The 25,922-nt window shown below is 52.9% G+C and overlaps 1 protein-coding gene across 1 annotated transcript; it reads right to left on the bottom strand.

Annotated features, from left to right (window-relative positions):
- Positions 1-17,862: 17,862 nt before the first annotated feature.
- B3GNT7 (UDP-GlcNAc:betaGal beta-1,3-N-acetylglucosaminyltransferase 7) lies at positions 17,863-23,240 on the bottom strand. Its single transcript, XM_077826847.1, has 2 exons — positions 23,167-23,240; positions 17,863-19,057 (listed from the first exon to the last, which is right to left on the bottom strand). The coding sequence occupies exons 1-2, from the start codon at positions 23,238-23,240 to the stop codon at positions 17,863-17,865; spliced, it is 1,269 nt and encodes a 422-aa protein (XP_077682973.1).
- Between the last annotated feature and the right edge of the window lie 2,682 nt (positions 23,241-25,922).

The following is a 25,922-nucleotide window of genomic DNA, read 5'->3' as shown; positions in this document are numbered from 1 at the left end:
GCATGTCTTCCTGCCATTATTCTTCAAGTGCTGATGAGTTAGCAATCTGGGACAGGAAAGCAAGCAAGCTGTAGATTAGAGCCCTGCTGCGGAACTGGGATCTTGCAGGACCTGCTTTTGTCATAACAGGAGTGGGTGAGAGCAGGATTAAAAAATAGTCCCATGCAGGGCTCTACTCTGGATGAACCTTTGAACCTGTTTATATGTAGCGATACTAGTTTGTCTAAGATCTCTGCTTGCCACCTCTTGTTGCTCAAAGAGTGCACACTCTAACTCACCGTAGAATGGCTGTTCCAAATCCTATTCCTGTGCTCGCAAGCCTCCAGTATTGCAAGTTGCCATTTTGAAAGGCATGTAGCAGCTCAGTATATAGGATCACTGTGACGGTAGGATGGACAAGTCTGAGATTTAAAAACTGCTGCCTGTGAAAGCAGGTGGAGGGAAATACAATATTATGGCTTGGGCAAATCATTTAAAAAAAAAAAGCACCCTGCATTCCTAAGGGTGGTATTAAACGCCCAGCTCACTTGCTGTAGCTCTGTGCCCCCATCTGTTATGTTCAGAGTTACAGAATCTAAACTCATAAATGAAAGTTTCTAGCCTTCTTGGTTGGGAATAAAACCTAAATATACACTGTTGGAACTTCTTCCCAAAACATTTAACCAGCTCCATTGCTTTAGCTCTAACAACTGATGATGTCTTAAATGCATATCTGATTCATTGCTTCCTGATGTATATGGGGAATGGAGCATGTGGGGCTGGGAATTAGGACTTCTTCCCTGGAGGGAAATGTGGAGGAAAGGAAGAGAGGAAACCTCTCCCTGCTCCTATCACTGTAGTAATGGAGATTAAACTAAACATTTCACTAAATAAAACTTGGCTAGCTAGACAGAGCACATCATTTACACAAATCAGAATGTTCCAAGTTTAGCTGTCCTGTAGTAATTTAAGCTGTCTAATGGAATATATCAAAACAGACAAGTCGTGGAGAATTTTAGAGATTTCCTGAAAGGTGCTATTCTCTAATGTAACAAAACTCTAAAAAGTGTGAGCCTGCCACTTCTGTCAGTAAATCTAATTCTTGCCGTAGAAGCTTATTGGAACATCTGTCATGGATCTCTTACCTTCTCTTATGCTGTGCATAACAAGTCATCTTTTACATTCCTTTGAATGCCGAGCTGACACTAGACTGGTGAAATGACGTGTGCAGAGGCCCCATTGTATTAGGCACAGGATGGAGTAAAAGTACACCTATTTCGAAGTGTTTAACATCTGCATCGATGAAGACAGGCTGGGAGAAGGAAATCTCCATCTAGGGCTGGAGGCCTAGTGCGTAAGCATTTTGCCCAATGTAACAGGAAGTCTGACACAAATTTCCATGTGAACACCAAAAGGCATCATATTTCAGTGGTGTGAGCACATGAGTGTTGGAATCTGATTTTCCTCCTGTCAACTGTAATTACACCTGTTTCCCATGTAAGCTGGGATATCACTTAGTCCGTGTGGATTTTCTCTGCTAAAAAACTAGCATTTGCCTCAGTAATGTCAGATTACTTGATACAGTGCCGATTTAAAAAAAAAAAAAAAAAATCGATGTATTTCCACACTTTTGTCTTGAAAGGCGTGCAAGTACCCGTACTTAACTCTCCCACAAACGATAACTAGATGTTACACGTGTATTTTAAGAGAACAATGGAGGCTGTCGTTGTAGCATAGATTCTGTGCCCTATAAGTTGGGTAGAACACCACATAACCACGAATTGTATGATGATCTGCTGTATTTTGCACAAGCCAAGGTTTTAAAAAGTGGCTTCTATGTGTTTGATTGGGGACCTCCAATTCTGTGCAGTACAGCACATCTGAAACCCCCAGCAAGGCATGGTTATTCTGGGACAGCTTGCAATGCCTAGATGTTCTGTTTACTGGAAAGCTCTTTGTGAGGCTCATCACTAGTATCTGTGTGGCAGTTAGTGCACTTATTCCTAGGCATGCTGGGAAGTGTTAATTGTTTACAAGGGTGAAACTGAGGCACAGACACACCCTGATGAGAAGCAGGTCCTTTGTCACTACTCCAGATGGAAGACTTAGAGGAGGAGCCAGGAGCAAAATCCCCATGAACTACAGTGTTGATGTCTTAACTGCTGTTTAATAATTAAAATGAATTGTATAACGTGCTGTTGTAAAAATATTCAACTAAACTAGGTAAAGGCTTTCTTGATGTGTGAAATCGTCAGTGTGCTGGCCTAGAATGGGTTCCTTGCTACACCTGTAAGTACCCCAGAATGCTTCCTTTCTAAAGCCTCAGAGCAGCAATTCCCACTACAATTGCATCTTCGGATGTGGCTCTGGATGAGGGCGATGTGGTGTAGGGTGAAGTATGGGTCTTGCAAGCAGTTTGGAGGTCCTTCCTGTCTTCGGCTGAGTGTGTATGGCACAAAGACCTTGGAGTAACAGGTGAGAACTTGCTATGCTGTGGTGATCCAGGAGCTTGCAGGCCAGCCATATAAAAGGGCCGCGCATTTCTAGGGGCAGGTCTACGCTACACATTGGTATAACTATGTTGCTCAGGGATGTGAAAAATCCACCCACGAGTGATGTTACATTGACCCGCCCCGACCTAGACCCTGCTAGTGCCAACTTTGCTCCTGCCTCTCGGGGAGGTGTAGTTATTAAGCTGATGGGAGACCACTTCACCAGACACGCTACAGCTGCACCCATAAGAGTTTCTAGTGTAGACCTTCTCTAAGAGATCTTACCCTCCCAAGGTTAGGCAGCTTAGAGGGGTTAGGGGGTTGTGCACAAGCCAAGCTGTTGGAGCAAAGGGACGTTCTGAACACTTGTGCCTAAACGTTAACGTCTGTGCCCCCTGCACAAAGGGTGCATCTTGGAATGTGGAACAGATGACAGCCTGTCTCTTCAGCCTTGCAGTTGTCCAGGCCAGGAATACATCTCTTCTCCTTTATGAGATGAGTGACGGTAACACATGGATCTGTACAACCATGGTCAAGGCAGCGGCTAGTATACTTCTGCAGCCTGCAAAGGGACAGTGGTGGTAGAAACTTCCCTAGTAACTAAGCTCTAAAACCAAAGCGCATGAGAAATTCCCAGACTACAACCGTAGTGCCACTCTGAGTGTATGATGTGGGGGTTTTACACCGTGGCTTGATGTGATTTTATGTGCTCAAGGAGAGTCTCTTCTAGACACAAGCTGGAGTGCTGTGCATGTCCTTAGGGACACAGGGGGAACTGTTGTACGGTTATATCATTTTCTGGCAGATTCGAATGGAGCGAACATGTCTCTTCACTCACACTGCATCTCAGGTGTGAAGGTTCGTGCAGGAACATGGCAACTTTGGCAAAAGTATGTGTCCGCCTTTCAGAAAACCATTCCCTAGAACGCTCGGAAGTACCTCCAGGCCTGGCTGTCGCTGCTAAAAGTACTGCCCTTGAAAGATACTAGAGGAACAGGGCAGATCATTTGTTACCTGCTGCTCCTCTGCTTAAAGCTGCTGCATCTTTTTTTGCTTGTACCCCCTTTCGAGGCAATGCCTCTGGGAGAGAGGGGGGGCACGGACTGGGAGTTATCCTGCATTTTATTCTGACTAGTTACTGCCATGATCACTAGTAATAAGCAGGAGGTGACATGGAAGCTCCCTCTCCTTCCCTTTGTTGCTTGTGGTACCCATAGGTCCCAATTAAAATTAGGCTCATTGGACAGGGGGGCCGTGCAAACACAGCAAAAAGCAAAGCCTGCCCCAAAGAGATTAGTTCCTTTCCAAAGCCCACCGGGGCATTAGGAAGTGCTGGCTTATTTTCCAGTCTTCTACCTCACCACTGCACAGAACAGTTCACAAAATTAAAGCAGCCAGGTTGTAAATGTTCCTCATCTGCGAAGGAAAGCAGAGACTAGAAAGCACAGGAGTCATGACAGCAATAAAATATTTTAAAGTCATTTAACCGGTACTCCCCAGGCCTGCTAGGAGGATTTGGTGAATATGGTTTAATTTGGGTATCAGCCATTTTAGAAGACGTGTGGCTGCTTAGAAGCAATACCAGCAAATGGTTGAAAAGGCTCTGCTGCTATTCTCTGTAAGAGCTCTAGAGGGCAGCATTTGCTTTTAGCAAGGCCTGGAAAAAGCTGTTTAGGGGATTTTTGGTGCATGTGAGATGATTACAGGTTCTTACAACTCAACCGGAGTCTGTTGCTGAGCTTTGAGGGGTGGGAGGCTGCAGGTAGAGAGCCTGGGAGAGCTGTGTCGGAGCAAGGTAGGAGCACTTGTTTCCTTCTTCTCTGAAAGGCTGGTGAGAAATCACTTGTTTTTTGCGGGAGGTGGAAGGGTTTGAAAAATCCAATCCCATTAAAACGATACCAGGATTACCAACCCCAAATGCTCAGAAGTCATGTCAATGTCTCTTCAAATCAGCAGATTGTCTTAAAATCAGGAGATTAAAAAAATTAATTTTAGATGGTGCTTAAGAACATAAGAGCGGCCCTACTGGGTCAGACCAAGGGTCCATCTAGCTCTTCGAACACTGGCCAATGCCAGCTGCTTCGGAGGGAATGTGTAGACCAGGCAATCACTGAGTGATCCACCCCCTTTCTTTGCCTTCTGGTGTTTGAGCCTTTAAGGGGCTATATTTTCCAGCTTTTCTGGGCAACCCGGACGCTTACTATTTTGATTAAATGAAAGCTGAAATTCTCGGGTACCTATCGAACTCTGGGAGCTGATGCTTTAAAAAACCCACCAAACACTACGAACCAAGAAACAGAATCACAAGAGAAGGGAAACCCTGGACATCGTCAGAGCAGATGGCATGAAGGAACCAGCTAGGGATACTGGCCTCTGCTGCGTTTGTCCAGAAACTAAGTTAAGGGGGCTGAGTTTAAAACGCTGCTCCAAGCAATCGACTGTGCCTGGGCACTGGGGCTAGGGTGGAGGCTTGGCAGAATGGGGTTTGAAAGCATGCTGTACCTAAGAATTGACAGACTACGGTGTCTCTATACTGCCGCTGTGATAGCACCACGATATAACCGCTTCCTACATCGCTGGAAGGGGCTGGTTTCACCAATGTAATTACCACATCTCTCCGAGAGGCGGGATCTAGCTGCACGGCAGAATTCTTCCATCAACGTAGCCATGGCTGCACCGGGAGCTGGGTCGACTCAACTACGGCGCTCAGGACGATGAATGTTTCACAGCCCTCAGCGGCTGAGCGAGGGCGAGCGAATTTTTAAGTGTAGCCCGGGCCTACCTAATACAAAGGGGTAAGAGAGGGGCTATTTCCCAGTAGCTGAAGCTGGTCCCTTGACACGACTGGAATGGCACCAAGGAGCCCCAAGGCAACGAAGCGCCAGGTTCATAGTATTTAACGATCCTCTCGCAAACAGGCATGGCTCTGTCCACAAGAAGGTAGTTCTAGTGTGTTTAAACCTGAATCCCAGGGTGGGCCTGGCAGCCAGGAGAGAGGAGAGTTCTAAACCAGCAGCCATACTGAGGGGTGAAGTGTGGGATTGCGTGGGAGCCAATGCCTCCTCGATGATGTCTCCAGGATGAAATCAGGGGTGTGGTTAAGGACTGGGATGCGGTCTGTGGGCCACCGTAGACTGGCTGCGTGATTGTGACCTAGTGAATTAACAGCCTTGGCCCTTAAGACAATGAGAGATGAGGTGACCACCGCTGTTATGGCCAAGTATGTTGGTTTACACACCCAGTGGCATCTCTGGGCCTCAGTTCATTAGTAAAATGGGGCTAACTTTCGGCTGGGGACTCACTCTCACTGTGTGTGCCGCGCTCGGCACAATGGGGACCAGATCTCACCTGTAATGGACTCCTGTAATTGAACTAACAATACACACACCTGTGCCAGTTTGGGGCTGGACTAGGTTGTTCCTCGTGAAGCGACTGGTACTCACAAGACCGAGGTTTTGGTTCATAGATTTTTAGCAACAGAAGGGCCCATTCTGCGCCTCCAGTCTGGCCTCCTGCGAAACAGGCCAGAGAACCTCACCCACTAGTTTCTGCAGCAAGCCCATAACGCATCTGAGCTAGCGCAGAAAGAGACAGCCAGTCCCAGCGATGCCACCGCAGCCCTAGACTCACTGTGACGTAAGTGGCTAAAGTCCAGCGCAGGGGTGGGGATACTGCATTCTAACCACCTGCCCCGTCCCTGCCTTCCAAGGACACCCAGCCGCAGAGCGGTCACAGGCAGGCAGGAAGCTGCTTTAAGGCGTGATGTGCTAAAACCAGGCTGGCACTGCCAGGCTTGAGCCACAGAGCAGCTGCACCTGGCTAAACTTCCCACATAATGGTGGGGTCTGAGCTGCCCTGGAACCCAGAGTGCATCAGGGAACTGAATCCACTGCAGTATAGACACTGATTAATAGTTCTCCTTAATGGAATGTTCCTGATTACCTGAGTGCAGCGAATGGGTAGCATAGCCATGTTGGGCCTAGGATATTAGGGAAACAAGAGCTTTTATTGGCCCAATTTCTGCTGGTGAGACAGACAAGCTTTTGAGCTTACACAGAGCTCGTGTTCAGGTCTGGGAAAGGCACCCAGAGTGCCACGGCTAAATGCAGTGGTGTAACGCAAGACGTTAACGTGTTGCAAGAGACCATTCAAGGTATAGAGAGGGCAGTGAATAGGACAATAGGGGGATTCATGGATAAACAGTTATTGTAATGAGCCCTAAATCTAGTGTATTCACTGAGGCCACGATTTGTGGTGTTTAGCAGCATTATGAATGTAAATTCCCAGGCTCCTCTTCTAACGGTGTGGTACAGGTGTCCCTGGAGGCCGAGGCGTGAGCAGTCACATCTGGCATGGCTGTTTTGTGATAGCAATGTGTTTGTCTGTTGGCATTTTATCGATGTCCTATGTGAGCTCATTCGAGAGCGTAGTGAGTGTCGCCCACAAAGTTGTTACTGGGGCAGTTGGTGCACTGGGCGAGGTACACCGCATACTGCGATAGGCGCAGGGATCGTGACAGGTGTGTGTGTGTGTAGGCGGGGGGATAATTGATCATTGTAGCAGTGGAGCTAGGGCTGCAGGTTTTGCAGCTGTTACGGAGCAGCTGTTGCCGTGTTTCACCAAACAATCACTCCTTAGAAAAGATCCTACCTCCTCTGGCTTGGCTCTCGCATGACTTGGAGTGGCAGATCACAGGCCACTAAGGCCCAGCTCCTGCAATCAGATTCTGCCAGCAGGTGCCCTAGAGCAGTGGTTTTCAAACTGCAGGTCGCATCCCAGTACACGTAAGGCACTGGGTCGCGGCAGCTCTGGTCAGCACCGCCGACGGTGCCGCCTGGCTAAGGCAGGCTAGTTCCTACCAGTTCTGAGACCGCGCTGTGCCCCGGAAGCAGCCAGCAGCAGGTCCGGCTCCTAGGTGAGGGGGTCACGGGGCTCCACACGCTGCCCCTGCCCCGAGCACCGGCTCTGCACTGCCATTGGCCGGAAACTGGACCTGCTGCTGGCCACTTCCAGGGTGCAGCATGGTCCACAGGGCCAGGAGAGGCAGGAAGCCTACCTGCCTTAGGACCCCCACTGTGCCGCTGACCAGGTGCCACCTGTGGTAAGCCTGTGCCCCAATCCCCTGCCCCAGCCCTGAGCCCCCCCCCCCCAACCCAGAGCCCCTTCCTGCACCCAAAACCCCTCAGCTCCACCCCAGAGCCTGCACCCCACCCCGGCCCAGGGTCCTGACCCCCTCCTGCACCCCAACCCCTTGCCCCAGCCGTGAGCCCCCACAAACCTGGAGCCCCCGCCTGCATCCCAAACTTCTCATCCCCAGCCCCACCCCGCAGCCCTCTGCCCCAGCCCTGAGCCCCTCCCACACCCCAAACCCCTCATCCCCAGCTCTGTTGGGCATCAACAATTTTCTTCAACTGGGTCGCCAGAAAGAAAGTTTTAAAACTCCTGACCTAGAGAAGTCAATGGGCTTCTGTGTGGGTACATGGGTCTGCTCAGGCAGGTACGATTGCAGGGCAGGGGCTCCAGAGGGCAATATGAGCCAGAAGATGAGCACGCAGGCCATTAGGGGGCTGGCATGGGACAGCTTTCCCGCGTGACCTTGGCCAAGTCACTTAGCCCCAGATCCTCAAAGGTATGTAGGTGCCTAACTCCCATTGAGATGATCTATGGGAATTAGGTGCCTAAATATTTTGAGGAGCCAGGGTGTAGTCTCTCTGTGCCTCAGTGCCCTGTCTGTAAAAGGGGGATGCTAGCACTGCCCTGCCTCCCAGGGGCGTTGTGAGGATATACAGGAAAAAGGGCCATAGGCAACTGGGCCTTTAGCTTGACAAGGCATCCGCTTGATGGTGATCAGAAGCTGTTGTCGTCGGATGGTTGTTTGCTGGCCTGTGTGAATCGGGTGGACCCAGGAAACAATACCACACAGAGCGCTGAGGGCCTGCGGGTAGGCAGGCCGTAAGGGCACTTGGCTCTGCCATGAGGTAGCCTGCCAGTAACTTCGGGACCCTTGGGGGGACAAATGATGCCAAAAAAATACGGCCCGTGTGACTCAAACCAGCCCAGTGGGATTCCAGGTGCTCCGCTGGTGCCAGATCACCTGTCCCAGGTACACGGATCAAGAGGCTTTGGCTAGCTGCCCTCAGCACTGCCTTGCCTTGGGCTAGGAAAATGCGGCAGCCTGGCTGGCGGGTGAAGCTTGCCCTTGGGGAGGCTAGCCCTCGGCCCGCCTCTTCTGGCCAAGGCCCTGCCCCTGCTCCTGCCCCTGCTCGCTCCTTCCCTGCCCCCCTCCCACCCTGAGACCACAAAAGCTCTGTGCCCCCGCCGCAGCTCAGAGCCATGACAGGGAGCGAGAGCTCCTCCAGCCCCGGGGCCAGGGCGGGGGGGAGATTTTTCAGGGGCCCCAGATCTGCCACCGCCTCTCCCCCTCCCCAGCAGCACGAGGTTTGGGGAGGCTTAGCCTCCCCGGGGCCTCCATTACTCGCTGTCTGTGTCCGGCAGGGTTTGTGGTCCCCGGTATGAAAGATGCTGCAGTGGGTCCGTGCTCAGCGATTCTCTTGCTGCGTGAGCCAAACGAGAGGCCAGTAGCTGATGCTTCTGAATAAGGCCAAAAGAAACCACAGAGGAAAAGCCAGAATGTGCGTTACCGATGAGGCCCTTCTCAGGGCACGGGTGTCCTTTGTATAGCTGGGAGCACGGGGTGCCACGGCCTTCATCAGTGTAATTAGACGCGCCGCACTGTGGCCCACCAACCCTTTACGATACCAGCTGCGTGCCAGGTGTACCACGGCTCCGACGCACGTACTGCGAGGCCTGGCTGGCTCATTGGGGGCCCCCTCTGCCCTGGCCGCTTACCCCGTCGCTGCTGTTCCCCATAAGTCCCACACAGACCTGGTCCCAGCTGCGGGTCTGCCATCGCACCCAGCTCCACCGCGGTTCCCGGGCGTCTGCTGCGACCTACGCTACGCAAGTCCCGCGAGGTGTCTTCCTGCTTCCCGCCAGCAGCCGGCTTGCCACACCACGGCTGCTGCCCAGAAGGACCCCGTCCCTTCCTGGGTTGGGGTCTTTTCATGGCGTTTCTGCCCCCTCCTCCTACCTGGCCAGGAGGAAGTGGATCTGCAGCAGGGAGTGGGATCAATAGGAATCACAGTCTCCTGCTTGGCAGATCTGGCCGGTTAGTACACTGAGCCACTCCCCCAGGGTGATGCTCCTGGCTGTTCTTCTGCATCTGTGCGGGTTTTAGGTAGTGGGGGCGGGGGGGCACACCCTAGGGAGGCAGATATCTGTGTTCCTAGCTGGGAGGCCAGGTCCTTGGGCAGACACTTGGCTTAGCTTGGCTGCTGTGATCCACTGGGGGTTGCAACCAACTGGGGCTGCCTCCAACTGTGCCCTGCTTCTTTGAGGAGCAGCCACTGGGGAGCCACCAGGAAAGCCCAGGCCCAAACCCTGTCTCCTAGGAGATAAGGTCTCTCCCCTCTTTCCAAGGCTTCTGAGAACAGGCCAAGGCTCTTTCCTGCCATGCCGCAGTTGCATGGAAGAAGCTGGCTGCTGCCTTTCCGTAAGGGGTTGCCCTAGAGATTCCTGGGCTGCACTCAGTGCTCTGGCCCCTCAGCAGCAGGAATGACCTGGCGTGAGGGGACAGATGGGCTGGGACGGGGACAGCAAAGGCCAACAAGACGGCCCTTGGAAGGGAGAGCATGTCCCTCAAACAGGCTGGCTCCGGAGCCAGCCAAGGAGAGAAGGAGCTCTTTGCCCTGCTAGGTTGTGGGTTCAAGTTGGTATTGCTACGTGAGGGCTGCTTGGCTTAGGGGATGGGAACTCCAGCTAGTTTGTGCCAGACAGGCGTCCATCCTATAGCACAAGAGTCATCGTTGCCCTTGGCACCAGTTTGCTACCTAGTGCTTGGGCTTGGCCAAGAGGCCAATGGGGACTAAAGTGCGTCACAGCTGGGGCGCATGGGTCAGGGGTGGGCCAAGGGCCCATCTGAGTGTCACTCGCTTCAGGGGTTAATCAGAGACCTCCATGCCCCTTTCACCAGTTTTACAACCCTCAATAGAGGCGATTTCAAGGCGAAACCAGGTTTTCATTAATTTCTGCTGCAAACCATGGGGACAAACAGCTACCTCCAACCATTTTGCCAAGGCCGAATCCCTTCAGGACAGCTCCCTCGTGCCAGCTGGTGGGGCTCGTAGCGCTGAGCGCCTCCCTTCTGGCGCCAGGCCTCACACAGCGAGGACTGGGCTGGGCAACTGTGACACAGCTGGAGATGAGTGTCGCACAGCCTGCAGAACACCAAGCTCAGTGTGGGCTTGGCCTCGTTGTTTGCTGGAGAACGGCCCTTTCGTTGACTCAGGTGTAGGGAAAAGGTGCCGGGGGCAGGTCTGGAGAACAAAGATCTCTCCTTAGCCCTGCACGTGGTACAGCAGGAGCAGGGCCCCTGACCCCGACCCTGCGCCTCCTGGTTGCTCTGGACAGACCACCTCAAGGGCTCCCTTTCAGCTGAGGCTGCCAAGTGATGTGGCCGCGTGTCCCTCAGGAACCAGAGTTCAGAGTAACAGCCGTGTTAGTCTGTATTCGCAAAAAGAAAAGGAGTACTTGTGGCACCTTAGAGACTAACCAATTTATTTGAGCATGAGCTTTCGTGAGCTACAGCTCACTTCATCAGATGTATACCGTGGAAACTGCAGCAGACTTTTACCAGAGTGACACCCCACAGCTCCTTTCACACAGACCTGGCCTGATGTGTGCTCACAACACCCACACGCTGCACTAACCCATCCCTTCCCAGGCACTGCTCCAAGGGCTGCTCATGGTGACAGGGTCAGCATACTCTTGCGACTGATTGCACTTATAATCTCCGTAGCAGGCTCAAATAACAGCTGCTAGGGGCAAATCTGACGTCAGAGGAACATTTTTATTTGTCTTGCGTCTTTGTGTTTTCTTTTAATAAAAGAAAACCCCCATCAGTTCCTAATTGATGCCTCACGCACTGCATTCCAGCATGGCACTCAGCTCGAGGGCAATGGAGAGCCGAGCAACAGAGGCGGAAACTAGGGTGCTGATGAACTTCTGTATGGGGCACTGGAAATGCCCCGGGCCCTCGGCATTGCTGCGTGTGCTGTTTGCAGGTTTCCAGTGGCAGGGCCAAACAGTGGTGCTGGAACAATTTTTACAGTAGGGGTGCTGAAAGCCAGTGGTCCCCAAACTTTTTACCTCGCACCCGTTCCCCCTTAGCCCTGTCTGTGCCCCCTCTCCCCAGAGCTGGCTCTGGGACGAGGGGGGTGGGGGAGAGGTGATGCAGACAGGGGTAAGGGGGCTGAGGCTGGAACCACAGCTGGGGGCGGGAGCAGAGCCCCCGGTGTGGGTCCTGCAGCCGGGACCTCACATGCGGGGCCAATAGTGGAGCTCCAGGCACAACGCCTGCGGCCAGGACCCCCCACAAAAACTGGGGGTTCTGCAGCACGCCCCGCACCCATAGTGCCCGCACCTAGAGGGCCGAACAGTGATGCGCTTGCTGCATTTCAAGAGCTAGCAAAGCAGGTCAAGAAGATGAGAGCCGCCGGGCGGTCCCTGGGATCACGCCGCAGTCTTGAGAAGGAGCTGATACCAGCCTATCAATACAGCATGGAGAGGCGCCAGCTGGTGGGTGCAGAGGTGAGCCGTGAGCTATGCTGGAGGGAGGATTCTGGGTCAGGCAAGTCTCTTGCGGGTAAATAATGAACAGCCTCCAAATCAACTGCAGTCGCGTTGTTGCCCCTCAACCTGAACCTGGCCTCCAGCGGCAGGATCGCTCCCTTCAGAGCTTTCCATGGGTTCACACCTGCGGATGATTCTACAGCTCTCCAGGAGATGGCAGGCCTGAGCTTGGTTAGGCACCCCCTGTGCAGAGAAGGCTCCTTTACACAGACAGGGCTTAGTGAGGTGCCCCAGAGCATCCCTGATGCCATGTTCTGGGTGGTTTTTCCCCCACTGGGGGTTAGGTTGGGGCAGGTCCTAAGTCCCCCTGCCCCGCTCAGCATCATGGCATCTTTGCTTCCATAGCATCATCCCCCTACCTTTCCATCAGTCACAATTCCTCTGCCTTTGCCAGCTCTCTGACATGTGCCACTGTCTGTCCTCTCCATAACGCCCCTCCCTTAGCCCTGACCCACTGCCTAACTATGGCCCTGGCTCCCTCTTTCCCTTTCCCGCTCTGTGGGTGAGAAAAATGCCCTGCTCTCTCCACTCAGCTGGTACCCAGCATGGTCTGGACTGAGCTTGGGTTAGGGGCAACCCCGCAGAAATGCCCCTCCTCCACATCCCTAAGGATCTAATTGCTCCTGTCGGGTCCTGCTTGGTAGCCATATGAAGCTCCGATCTCTTTTAATCAATGAGCGGCCTGCTCTGTTGTATTACATAATGCACACTGACGGAGGTGGGTCAGTATCAGGAGCTCCTTTTTCCAAATAAACAAACTGAGGCACAGCATGGGGCGGTGACTTGACCAAAGCCACCCACTTAAAGCAGTGGCAAAGGTAGGAAGAGCAGCCAGGCATCCTGACACCCAGGTGCCAGCTCTAACCAGTAGGCCATACTGCCACGCCTCAGCCATTCAGTTCCAGTGTGCTTGTTTTCACAAGTATCGAAGGGCTTTGCACAAACAGGGGAGGTACAAAAACCTTGCACTAGCTCAGAAAGGAGGGCGAGTTCACCCTCGAAGTAGCACATGTGGCTGGCTGGCCGCACCAGGAACGCTGTGTAATGCACATGCCTGCCTGGCAGCGTGGAACACAGTTCAGGGGTCTAGCGAGGGCCGATCAGCAGGGGCAGTAACTAGCATGGTAGGGATTGTGTGTATGGGGCAATGACAATGCACCAGGCCCTGCCACCATGAGCATCATTAAGCACTGAGCCAAGCAGTACAGCAATTCGGCTGCACTTGCCTCTGGGGAAGTGGCCTGTTCTACGATCGCTCTGCTGGGGGGTGCCATGGGCTCTCCCCCCAACCCTTGCCACGCTCCAGGGACATGAAGGAGCGACTTCCTTGACAAAGCATAATGGGGCCAAGGAAACTGACCAAGCTCCTGGGAAATTCACAGGAACCTTGCTATGTCTCAGGCCAGGCTAGTTAGCAAAAAGCCCCAAGCGTTCAGCCAGCTACAGGTGCATGCTGCTGAGCAAAGGCCGCTGTGAACTAGCCAACAGTGACATCCAACGAGCAGTGCCCCTGGCAGGGGGAAAGAATTTGCAGCGAAATCCCCCGCCACGCACACATGCCCCACAGCAAATCACTGCAGCACAAGGGAGCTCCAGCCGCACACAGCTGGGTGCCAGCAGGCGATAAGCCCACATGCTGGTTACATGGTTGGGGCTGTGTTGGTAACATGGGGCTTGGTAAGTGCCAGGGAGAGAGAGCGCACAAAATGCACAGGCCGGATGCCCCTTGCCCAGTACTTTGCCCTGCTCAAGGGACAAGCCTGGCACCACATTTACCCACCTGCTAGTGTGAAAGCCAGTTGCTGCCCATTGAAAGCTGCTCCCGGTGCTGATGCGTGTACTGCATGGTCCCCCGTCCTATTGCTCCCAGCCTTAGCGAGCTGCAGGGCTTGGGCCTGGTGATGAAGCTTTGCAAGCCAAGTGCCCTGCCCCAAATCCCACCTTGTGCTGGGCCAGAGCAAAAGCCTGTACGCAGTTCAGTGCCCTCTGGCCTGGGCCATTCTCTCGCTATAGATATCAACAGTGAGAGGTGCAGGGTGAAATCCGTACATTGGACAGCAGCTAGGCCCTAGGAGACAAACCATGGCTCTGTTACCAGGGTGGGACCCTCTCTCCCCGACCTGATTACACCAAACACAGCCAAGGTGTGTCCATACGGGCAGCCTTTTTTCCCCAACCACGTGTCACTGTTCAACACCCACTGCGCCGCCTGCATTGGCTTTTGTCTCCGTGCATTGTGGGATAAGTGGGGGCAGCTATCTCAGAGGGCCTCGGCAGGGCAGCCTTCGCAGCGAAGATGCACCTAGAGCGGCAGCAGGATGAGGGCACTGCATTGCGGGGGGTATCACGGCACAGCCGGGGACGGAGTGCTCAGGGTGGATACAGTAGCAGTGAGAAGTCTGGCCACGCCGCACGGCATCAGTTACTGATCGCCATGAGCCAGCCTAGGGCTCTAGCGGGGCAATACACCAGGACTGTCTACTCAGAGCTGCAGCAGCAGGGTGTTAGTACAGGCTGGCAAACCACCCAAGGAATTGCCCAGGATTCGAGGTGGGCAGGTACCACCCAGGCTTCTGGGCTTCACTGCTTTTGGTGCCCGCGCTCGTGAGATCAAAGCTAGCTCGGGGATGCCTGCAAGTCTTGCAGTCACACAACCCCCCCATCCCCAATGGTAGCGTAGACATGGGTTTAGTGCAGTGGGTCTCAAACTAGGGGTTGGGACTGACACTCGCGGCTGCGCCCGGTTAGCCGCACAGTTGCGCATCAGCAGCAGATACAGCACAGTATCTAGGGTGGTGACCGTCAGGGAGTGGGGCTCTCTTGGGCCGAGCCAAACCATTGTGATGCCAAGATCGGAGGTCGGAGATCAAATCTGCAGGACCACAAGTCACAGGTCAACTCTAGGCAAAATTGTTTCCCGTGAGACACATCCATGGTCCCCGCTGACCCCGCAGCAGCCCCAGCTGCTAGGAAATAGTGGAGGTGATTTTTTTAAAAAACCCTTTATTTAGAAACTAAATGTCCTCAGACCTACCATATTTGTCTGTACAGCTCCCACCACGGCGAAAAGCAACCTTGAAATGTTCACGTACACAGTCAATACTCGCCTTACACATGCACATGATACATACCTGTCTACGGTATACCCTATAAATAGACATACATAGATACTGGACCCAGACATACATTACACAGATATGTATAGCGAGAGTGGACGTGTGGACGTTCGTTCGTTCGGAAATAGCGCTCCCTGAAGGAGGCCTCTGGATTCTGCAGGGAGACGGGTGGGGGCGACACTGTGCATCTGCCGTTCACCGTCAGACACGCAATGCGTTTGCACACGGGACGGGGACGGTGTGGGAGTGGAACTTGCACGATTTTGTTGGGGGGTGGAGTGGGGGGGGGTGGATTTGTCCATTTCCAGCCCCTTTCCTTTTCCACCCTCCCCCACCACAAAATAAAACCCTTAAAGCTTAAATAAAAGTTCACAGTAACTAAGTAAAGCACAAATTTTCCGGACCAAATCCTAGCAGGCTGTCTGCCTAACCGTCTAGTTCCAACCTCAACAGCGCTGGATTTCCTGCGTCTCCCCCCTCCCCAACCTCCCACTTCCAAATGTGCAAGGCATTTGAGCAGAAGGTGGGCACAGGCCAAGGGTAAGTGGCGAGACCTGGCATGAAGTTGGCTTTTTTGGCTGGCTTTTCTCCTTTCTTGTTTGTTTTCTAACCTGGGGAACGTACAGACTTGGAGTGAATGAAACCGGCACGTTTCCAGGCCCCATTCAAAAGGTGCTGCACAGGGGGACCTTTGAGGTAGTAGGAGTACTTTCCTTTCAATGGCTGGCACCGGGGAGAGAGGGTGTGTTTCTCTCTGCGTGCTCGGGGTACATATGAGGCTGTGTGCTCACCCATCCGTGAGTGCGCACACATCCATGTCTCGGTGCACATCACAGTATGTCCCGTTGTGTCTATGCTGCAACGTGCTATGCTCACACCGACGTGCTTTGCTCTGGCCCGGGTGTGTGCATGAGCACGCCTGCGTGTACAGGACTGCGTGACATCTGTGAGCCCTGCCTGTGCATGTGTGTATATGTGCATCTCACTGTGGGGCTGTGCGTGGACATGTCTGTGCACCCGCGTGTGCACGGATGTAGCTGTGTCTTTGCAGGTGTAACGGGTGGGGGTGCATGGTCATGTGCATTCCGTGGTTGCACGGCTGCAGCTAGGCCCGACCCAGCCACGAACTGGCCTCCCGCCCTTGGCTACAGTCCCCCCCCGGAACGGTGCCGCTGTCAGGCCGCTGGCAGCGTCCTCAGAGAGTCTCTGGGGCCACGGCCGCGGGCACAGGGAGGGAAAGGAAAACCCTCCGTGGAACTACCATCACAAAGCTCAGGGGTGGCACCACGCCCACCGGGGCGGGGAGGGTCATGTCTCCCGGGGCCGGGGTCGGGGCCGGGATTGTCCTGGAGTCTCCAGGACTTAAAGATTAATCTTCATTTAAAGATTATGTCATGTGATGAAACCTTCAGGAACACAGCCAACCAAAATTGGCAACGCTAGGGGAAGGGGTAGCCGACTGCAGACTGTGCCTTTGGCTGGAGAGACAACGGTGTGACCAGCAGTGGAAGGGTACTTGTCCAAGGCGATGATGAGCCATAGGCAAATGAAGCCATTAGAAAGGGGGTGGCTGCAGCCTATTGTTCTGAGGCAGCGTGCAACTGCGCTGGCCAGACCAAATTGCGATTCACTGTGTGCTTGTTTTGAAATTCGCAATCCCCCATCTCCTTCCCCCTAGGAGAGAGAAATCTTTGAGGAATTCACACCAGGTGCATTCCTCTGTTCAGGGGCTCCCAGGCAAGAGGATGACACAGGGACGCTGCAGGGCAGGGCATGTGCCAGTCAGTCAGAATCATAGGACTGGAAGGGACCTCGAGAGGTCGTCTAGTCCAGTCCCCTGCACTCAGGGTAGGACTAAGTATTATCTAGACCATCCCGGAGAGGTGTTTGTCTAACCTGCTCTTAAAAATCCCCAGTGTTGGAGATTCCACAACCTCCCTGGGCAGTTTATTCCAGTGCTTAACCACCCTGACAGGAAGTTTTTTCCTAAATGTCCAACCTAAACCACCCTTACTGCAATTTAAGACCATTGCTTTTTCTCGTATCCTCAGAGGTTAACAATAACAATTTTTCTCCCTCCTCCTTGTAACAACCATTTATGTACTTGAAAACATATCATGTCCCCTCTCAGTCTTCTCTTCTCCAGACTAAACAAACCCAACTTTTTCAATCTTCCCTCCTAGGTCATGTTTTCTAGACCTTTTATAATATTTATTGCTCTTCTCTGGACTTTTTCCAATTTGACCACATCTTTCCTGAAATGTGTCATCCAGAAGTTTCCCCCAAGATGATCCCCATTCTCTCTCTCTTTTTCTTTTCTCTCATTCTCCTTTTTCTTTTTCAGTGACTCCCCAACCCAGTTGGGGATAAAAAAAACGCAGTACAGTACAAAAGTACCCCATTAGAAACCTTCCCTCCCCCCGAACACAGTCTCTCTTCTCTCGTTGCTGGAAGGGAAGGCTCTGGAGTAGTCCCAAAACAGTTTGTTGCCTTCATCTGGTTCTAGGTTCTTTCCCCTCGCCCCGCAGGACAAGGTTCCAGCTGCTCCAGCCCTTCCTGATGCAGCTCCTCAGGGAAGCCACACGCTAAAGGACGTTGAGCTTTCTGGAGCAGGTTAAGTTACTGTGGACCAGGCTCCACATCTGGAGCAGCTCCAGGGGCAACAGTTTGTGAACCACCATCATGTCCCGGTAGAAACACGGCTCCTTGTTCATCTTGCTGTTCTTGTTCTTCACAATGCCGAAGGTCTTGAAGCCCTCGTGTCTGACTGGCTCCACCTTGAGGACCTCCAGGCACATCCCCAGGAAGACGTCATCAATGGGGTACAGCTCCAAGGTCTCTGAGGCCTTGTGGAGCTTTATGGCCAAGGGCCCGTCCATGAGGAAACCACCACCACCCGCATAGGGTGGGTAGTTGTTCTTGTTGTAGAGGGCGCTGGGGATGTAGTACTTGTTCTCTTTCTTCCGGATTGGCCTGGCCTTGTACAGGACGTCTCCCACAAAGAGGTCTCCTTCCTTCTTGTTCTCCAGGAACTCCAGAATGTTGCTCGGGCTGACGAAGACGTCGTCATCCCCCTTGAAGATATAGCGAATGCTGTCACAGTAGATGTTGAGCCACTTTAAGAAATGGACCTCCTTGAGGGTGAGGTTGAAGAAACTGTCCAGGAAATCCCATTGTAGGATATCCCCATAGATGTGGTTCTCATAATCCAGCAGCTTCTGGTAGTTGGCCCTCTCTTCTTCTTTGGAGGCCGTGCCCAGTAGAAAGAGAGTCTTGATCTTTTTCCCATCCACCTCCTTCTCCTGGCCCCAGGTCCTTCGAATGGCCTCCCGCCGGTCGTGCTGCGTGATGATGGACTTGACCACAATCAGCAGGTAAATGTCACCCCTGCACTTCTCTGGGTGGTTGATCAGCATGGGAAAGTACCTACAATGCCGGTAAAGCAGGAACTGCTGAAAGTTGGGCTCCAGCCCCTTGAACCAGTCCATCTTGCTCATGTTCTGGTTGGCCGTGCAATTGATAGTGGTGACATCCCAAGATTTCACCTGGTTCTCAGTGACTCCCTCCACCTCCAGGTGGGTCTTCTCCATCTTGCTCTTCCAGAAGTGGCCGGTCTTGGAGAAGATGTCATCTCTCTTCTGAGCTTTCACAGGCTCTTGGTGCAATTCTTTCTGCTGCTGGCCCGGCATGAAATGGCTAGGAGTCATCCCCCTCTGCAGCACTGTCACCATGATCACCAGCACAAAGGACAGGCAGACACTTTTGTAGATCGTCTTCTTCCTAAAGAGACAAGATGTATGGTTAAGGCAAAAGATGCTGTCAGCTGGGGTAGAACCTCAGCGGTCGGCCCACTTTGGGCAAGAATCTTTTATTCCTACAATCAGAGAGACACTGCAGTGCAAATGCCAGACAATGCTTATTACATAAGAGAAGGAAACTGAGTGGGACAAACAGGGAGAACATAAGAACGGACATACGAGGTCAGGCCAATAGTCCATCTAGCCCAGTATCCTGTCTTCTGACAGTGGCCAGTGCCAGGTGCCCCAAAGGCAATGAACAGAACAGGGAATCATCCAGTGATCCATCCCCTGTCGCCCATTCCCAGCTTCTGGTAAACAGAGGCTAGGGAAAGGAGGACTTGTGGCACCTTAGAGACTAACCAATTTATTTGAGCATAAGCTTTCGTGAGCTACAGCTCACTTCACATCATCCCGGCCTACCCTCCTATCCTCCATGAGTGTATCTAGGATATGTTAAGGGTGAGGGGTTGGGGGGGGGGGAGAGGCAGCCCCACTCCAGGGTACGAGTAAAGCCAGTTGACGTTTTTTGTCTATTCATTTAAGAAGTTTTAGCTGGTTTACACATTCTCACCATGTAAATATCAGACAAAAAACAACACTCATTAAAACAGTGAGGGCAGAAAGTTTTCTTGCTGAAATATAGGGTTCCATCAAAACCGATTTTTTTGCAGTGTCAATTCCAGTGAAAATTTTCTATTTTTCCACCATGAATATCAAAATCCATGTTCATTTCCAAGTGCCTTAAAATGTCATTTTGTTTCACATTTTTGGTTTAGGGGGAAAAAAGCAAATCAGAACGATATTTTATGCTGAAATGTCAGTTCGAAAGCTCAAATTCCATTTCCACTTAAAATGTTGTTTAGGTCTTTTTTAAACAGAAGGGGAAAAAAGAACCAATCCCACCCTCACCTCCATTTTTTGCTCTCACCCCTATATTTTAAGTTGAAATGAAATGAAAATTGTCATTTCATTTTAAAGTGGCGATTTGAATAAACATTTCCATTTTGAAACAGTTCTGAACTCCCTTTGGGGAAAGAAGTGGAACTTTTCAATCTAAAAACTTGAACCAAATGTTTTCATGGCAAAAACGTAGGTTTTCTGCCCAGGTCTAGGTACATATGGTTTACTTTCACATTTGTAAGGAGGGTAGGAAGACATCCTATGTCATTAATTGACTAGTATCCCCAGGCACCAACTCCATGGGAATGGGTGGGTGCTCTGCACCCACCGGCAACCAAACTCCCCACCCCAGCTCACCTCTGCCTCCGCCTCCTCTCTGAGCACGCCTTGTCCCTGCTTCTCCTCCCAGCGCTTGCTGCCACAGCCTAAGGAGCTGGGGGAAGGAGGGGGGAGGAGCGGGAACGCGGTGCGCTCAGGGGAGGAGGCGGGGATTTGGGGAAGGAGTCCAATAGGGGCAGGGAGGGGGCCGAGTTGGGGCGGGGTCTTTGGGGAAGGGGTTGGAATGGGGACAGGGCAAGGGTGGAGTTGGGGCGGGGCAAGCACGCACCGGCGCCAGGAGAAGTTGGCGCCTATGGTAATATCAGGGGGTAGCTGCGTTAGTCTGTATCCACAAACACAACAAGGAGTCCAGGGGCACCTTAAAGACCAACAGATTTATTTGGGCATAAGCTTTCGTGGGTAAAAAACCCACTTGACTCGCTCTCAGCAAACTTTTGTTTTCAAACTTTTGGGGCAGATTTTTCTCAGTCTTCAACTTTTGCACTCTCAAAACGCTGCATGTTAAACCCCTCCCCCCTTCACATGCTCCTTGTAATTTCTCCCTGACATAACAACTGCTGGAAGCGGAGAGTCACCAATAAATCCACACAACCTGTCCGTCCGTCCCACTCATCGCTAGACACAGTCAGACATGCGGGACGCTACCAGCCGTGTGACAAGCGCCGCTGATCTAACAGGTACAATATTCCTCCTGTGATTACTCATTGAGGGGCATTTTCTCTTCTATCCCTGGGGCAGAGGGAGGGGGCAATAGCTGGCCATTGCTGAGTCCATTTGGATCTGCCTAATGCAGGACGCTGGGAAGTTTGCTACGCCCTGGATGGGGAAAAAAGAACCTCCTTTCCTCACCCGCCATCCCCACTTCCCAGGGCTGCTGTCCCAGAGCGCTCAGAAGAAGCCAGCTCTCTGCTGTCTGTACTGAGGACGGGACCCGACTGCGGTTATCTGCGTAGCTCCCAAACCGGCACCAGCCCTGCTGCTCCCGCCCTCACATCTGCTCCAATTTCCTCCCGCCCCACTGCCCCGTGAGGGTCAGGGCTTCTCCCCCAGCCAATGACCTGTTTGCCCAGCCAGGATCCCGTCGCCTCCTCCGAACACAAGGCATTTGTGAGATGCCGAGCGGAGCTGGCAGTGGTGGGGGCAGGGAAGGGGTGTAGCATCGGGGCTGTTGATTTCGTGGAGCTTGAGGCACAGGAAGTGTGCTGGGCTGATGGGATCCCCTGGGAAGGAGCTGCTGCTCTGGAAAGCGTTTCCCAGAGACGGCGCGTCCCATATGGACGGTAACCTCGCCCAGAGCTCCGTCCGGGTCACACAAGCCCCCGTTCTGTAGCCCACATTTCCTCCCCCTCCATCCAATGCAGGCTGATTCTTCCCAAGAGAAAATCAATGAGATCCGCTGCGCCACCCCCCACCCCCATTCCAGCCCCTCTAACACCTTTCCCTCTTCCCACACTGAGGTCTCTCCCCTGCTCTCCTCCATCTGACCCCTTTTCCTGCCCCTCAGGGCCGCTGACATCTCTCCCCTTTTCCCTTCCCCTCCTCGGCCTCTCACTCTCGTCTGCCTCCTGCTCACCTCTTCCACGTCCCTCCCCACCCCAGTTGCTGCCCGGTCTCCCTTCTCACCATGGGCGGCAGGTATAATAGGCCAGGGGAGGCTGCCAGAGCCCCAGTTGCGGGGTTTGGGGGCGAAGATTTTGCTTTATAATGCCCCATGCACGTGCTGGGGCGGCTGATGAGGCAGCATGTGCTATTCAGCGTCCTGGGTTCCTCAGTCATCTCCCTCCACTCCAAGGAGATGACTGAGGAGCCCAGGAAGCTGAGTAGCACATACCTCCTCCTCAGCCGCCCCGGAAACTGCATGGGACATATCAAAAGCGTCTTCGAAGAGGCCCTTTCCCCGCGGTGGCTTGGGTCTGGGGAGGGGAGGGCAGGGGAGGTCCGGCTGCAGCTGGCCCAGGGCTCCTCTGGGCACTTGGGGGAGGGGGTCGGGGCTTCGGATGGCCCAGAGCTCCTCCGGCCAAGGGGGGTGGGGGGACGCTCCAGCTTCAGCCAGCCCGGGCTCCTCCGAGCAGGTGTGGGGGGGGCGGTCTTGGGGCTTCAGGCAGCCTCCAGATGAGGGGGGGTGGGCTCAGGCCTTCTCCGGGTGGGAGACTTGTGGCTCCGGCCGCGGGGAGGCAGGGGGGCTCGGGGCTCTGGCTGCCAGGGGGCGGGCGGAAGGGGTGGAATTGCGGGCTCGCCTCCCCAAAAGGGGGCTCCACCCGCTGCCCATGCTTCTCATTGCTAAGTTCATCTAACACATCATCTACAGCTGCTGCCTCAGGGCCCTCCCATCCAGCGCCAGCCTAGACCTCTCCTCCCTAAGTCCAGCTTCCACCCTCTCTACCCCACTGAGACTGTTCGCACTTGGTCTCGAGCAGCCTCAGCCATCCTCCGTCCTTGTCCTATGTCTCCTCTCCGCCGCTCACATCCTTGTCCTTCTTCTCCTGGCCTTTCAGATACCATCCTCTGCGGTCCTCCTCTCTCCTCTGCCTATGGTCACTGCACCAGCCGCTCTTTTGGCAGGTCCTTTCCCACTTTCAGTGGGGGTCCCACGGGGCTCTGTCCAAACCCATGTCTCTTCCTGGCCTGTCAAGCTGACATCACTCCTCCCCACTCCTTCAAATCCACGTCCTGCTCGTCCTCGCTTTCAGGGTTCTTGCCTCTCTGTGTGCTAATGCAATATTGCATTTCTGGGGTGCTACAAAGGTTCTGCTTGAGGCCCACAATACCCCAATCTTGTATTGATCTGCTTCTCCCATCGCTCTTGCGCTACGGCACGACAACCCTCAATGCCTGATTTGTATCCCTTACCCCCAGAACTCAGCTGAGCAGAATTGGTTTGAGCTGTGAGTAGGCAGGTTACTGCTGACGGCAAAGGCGAACATTGCTGCAACGTTTGAAGAAAATTGATTACATTCATTCCAGGTAACAGATTGTTTGAAAAACGGGCCCCGGGCTGGAAATGCTGGTTTGGTTCTAAGGCCCTTGGGGTCTCGCTAGCTCCGAAGCAGTTGGTTGTGACCCCCTGGCAATTTGGCACACAGTTAAATCTCCTCGGAAACTCACGCGCCACCCATGTTGGAAAAACATCATGATTAAGCCAAAACTATTAGCCATTGTATCGCACTGAAAACGGTTACTAGCGGGTCACACACTTCATAGCTGGTGTAAGCCACTGCACAAGTTCACTGCACAGACTTGGGGCTCCTTGAATCCTTCACCCCACACGCTGCCTCTGTACCACCCTCCCATCTCCCTCTTTGTCAGGGACAACTTCCCCCTTCCCTGTGTGCCCCCCATTCCATCCTCCAAAATACACACACACACACGCTTTTGTGTGCTCTCCATTCCTCCTCCCCCCATTTTCCTCTCCACAGCAAGGGTGTTTGTGCTTCCATTCCCCCCACCCCCATTTTCCTCTCCACAGCAAGGGTGTTTGTGCTTCCATTCCCCCCACCCATTTCCCCACCTCTCTATGGCTGTGCTAATTAGATGGCAGGGGACTCACCTGTCTCACATTGTTCCTTTTTCATTTTTGTCCGATTTCCCCCCAAAATCGATAGAATTCTGGCCAGGGATGCCTAGAACATTCCCTGACATTTTGGAATGGATTGGGTGCACCATTCAAAAGTTATCGTGTTACAAACAAACAGAGAAGAGCCACCCAGCGGAATGTGTGGCCTTCGCGAACCCAACCAACGAGCAGTTTGCCGGCTGGTGGCTAGCTGCAGCATAGGGAAAACCTAAGCGTCCGGCTATGCTTTAACCCTGGAACAAGGGGGCTTCGTTATGCTCAAGCAGTAGCGGCCTGTGGTTTGGGAGATAAAGTTTTCCCGGGTTCCACTGCGCTCTTTGATTTTAACACTGGATTTTGTGGCAGGATCGCTTATGGTTTCACAGTGAGGGCATTTCCTTAGAGTTGCAGGGGGAAAACCTGCAGCTATAAAGAAATGCTTTGAATATGAAGCCTATTCAGTAGTCGCTCCGGAGTTACGATCACAAGCAAGCTATCTCATAAGCAGTAGCTATGGGATTTCTGACGTACTAACCACAACAGAGTCTGATTCGTGTCCCGTATAAAGCAGGAAAAGCATTTCCATTATTTCAGGGTACATGAGAATTCTTCTGGAAAATTTCAAAGTAATTGGTCAAAGGAGGGGCTGTTCCTGGGTAGGGCCCATTTCGTATGTAATTATTGGCTGGTTGAGGGAAATTCAGTATTGCTACCCACAAAGTGTTCAAAGATTGCAAGATCTGCCACCCCACACTGGAATCCATACAGGGTATCATCAAACAACTATAACGCATACTTGACGGGGACCCTATTCTGAAAGAAATCTTCCCTGAACCCCCAGTTCTGCCCTTCAAACAGCCCCCCAGTCTCTCCAAGCTCAGCAGCAGCAGCTAGTTCCCCACAGACCAGGACACACTAACTCAAAGCGGCACCAGGCCCTGCCAGAACAACAGATGCAAAACCCGCAGACATATCTCCACTGCTGCGATGATCAACACCCCCTGCCACAACACACCTGTCAAGATCCATGGGTCCTACACGTGCCTATCCCAACAAGTGAAGTACCTCATCCAGTGCACTCAATGCTCCAATAACAAGTAGGTGAGTGACCGCAGACAAATCACTACGCTCTCGAATCAACTCCCAGAGGAAAATGATAAAAAACAAAAACACCCCCAACACCTGTGATTGAACAGCAGCAGCTGTTGGTTGGCTGGACATAACACTGTCCACACTGGCACTTAGGTCAGTGTAACTTATGTCGCTCAGAGGGGTGGCTTATTCACACCCCTGAGTGACATAACTTGTACTGATGGAAGCTGTAGTGTGTGTAGATAGCCTCTGTGTGGCTCGAAAGCTTGTCTCTCTCACCAACAGAAGTTGGTCCAATAAAAGATCTTGCTTCTCTCTCTGATATCTTGGGACCAACCTGGCTACAACACCACTGCATACAAAAATCACATATCCGGCCTCTCAAAATCGCAAGATTGGCTTAAAAATCATGAGCTTTTTTAAAAATCAATTTTGGATACCTTCTCTTGGCCTTCCAGTTTGAGCCTCTGGGGCAGGGGTGGCCAACCCGTGGCTCCGGAGCCCCATGCGGCTCTTCGGAAGTTAACATGCGGCTCCTTGTCTAGGCACCGACTCCGGGGCTGGAGCTACAGGTGCCAACTTCCCAATGTGCCGGGGGTGCTCACTCCTCAACGCCTGGCTCTGCCACAGGCCCTGCCCCCACCCCACCCCTTCTCATCCCCTCCCCTGAGCCTGCCGTGCCCTTGCTTTTCCCCCCACAGAGCGAGCCTCCTGCATGCCAGCTGATCAGAAGGTGCAGGGAGAGAGGGAGAGGCACCAATCAGCCGGACTGCTGACGTATTACTGTGGCTCTTTGGCAATGAACATTGGTAAATTCTGTCTCCTTCTCAGGCTGGCCACCCCTGCTCTAGGGAGCACTCAGGTCCCAGTTACAAGCTTTTCTCCACAGCCAGGGGCTAGAAATGTACTTTTTAAATTAAAGCTGCGATTCACGTGTCATACTTATCTCCAGGAGCTGGGG

Source organism: Eretmochelys imbricata, chromosome 9 (genome assembly GCF_965152235.1).
Source record: "Eretmochelys imbricata isolate rEreImb1 chromosome 9, rEreImb1.hap1, whole genome shotgun sequence".
In the NCBI taxonomy this organism is placed as follows: Eukaryota; Metazoa; Chordata; order Testudines; family Cheloniidae; genus Eretmochelys; species Eretmochelys imbricata.
This window is presented reverse-complemented; position numbering and strand designations above follow the sequence as displayed.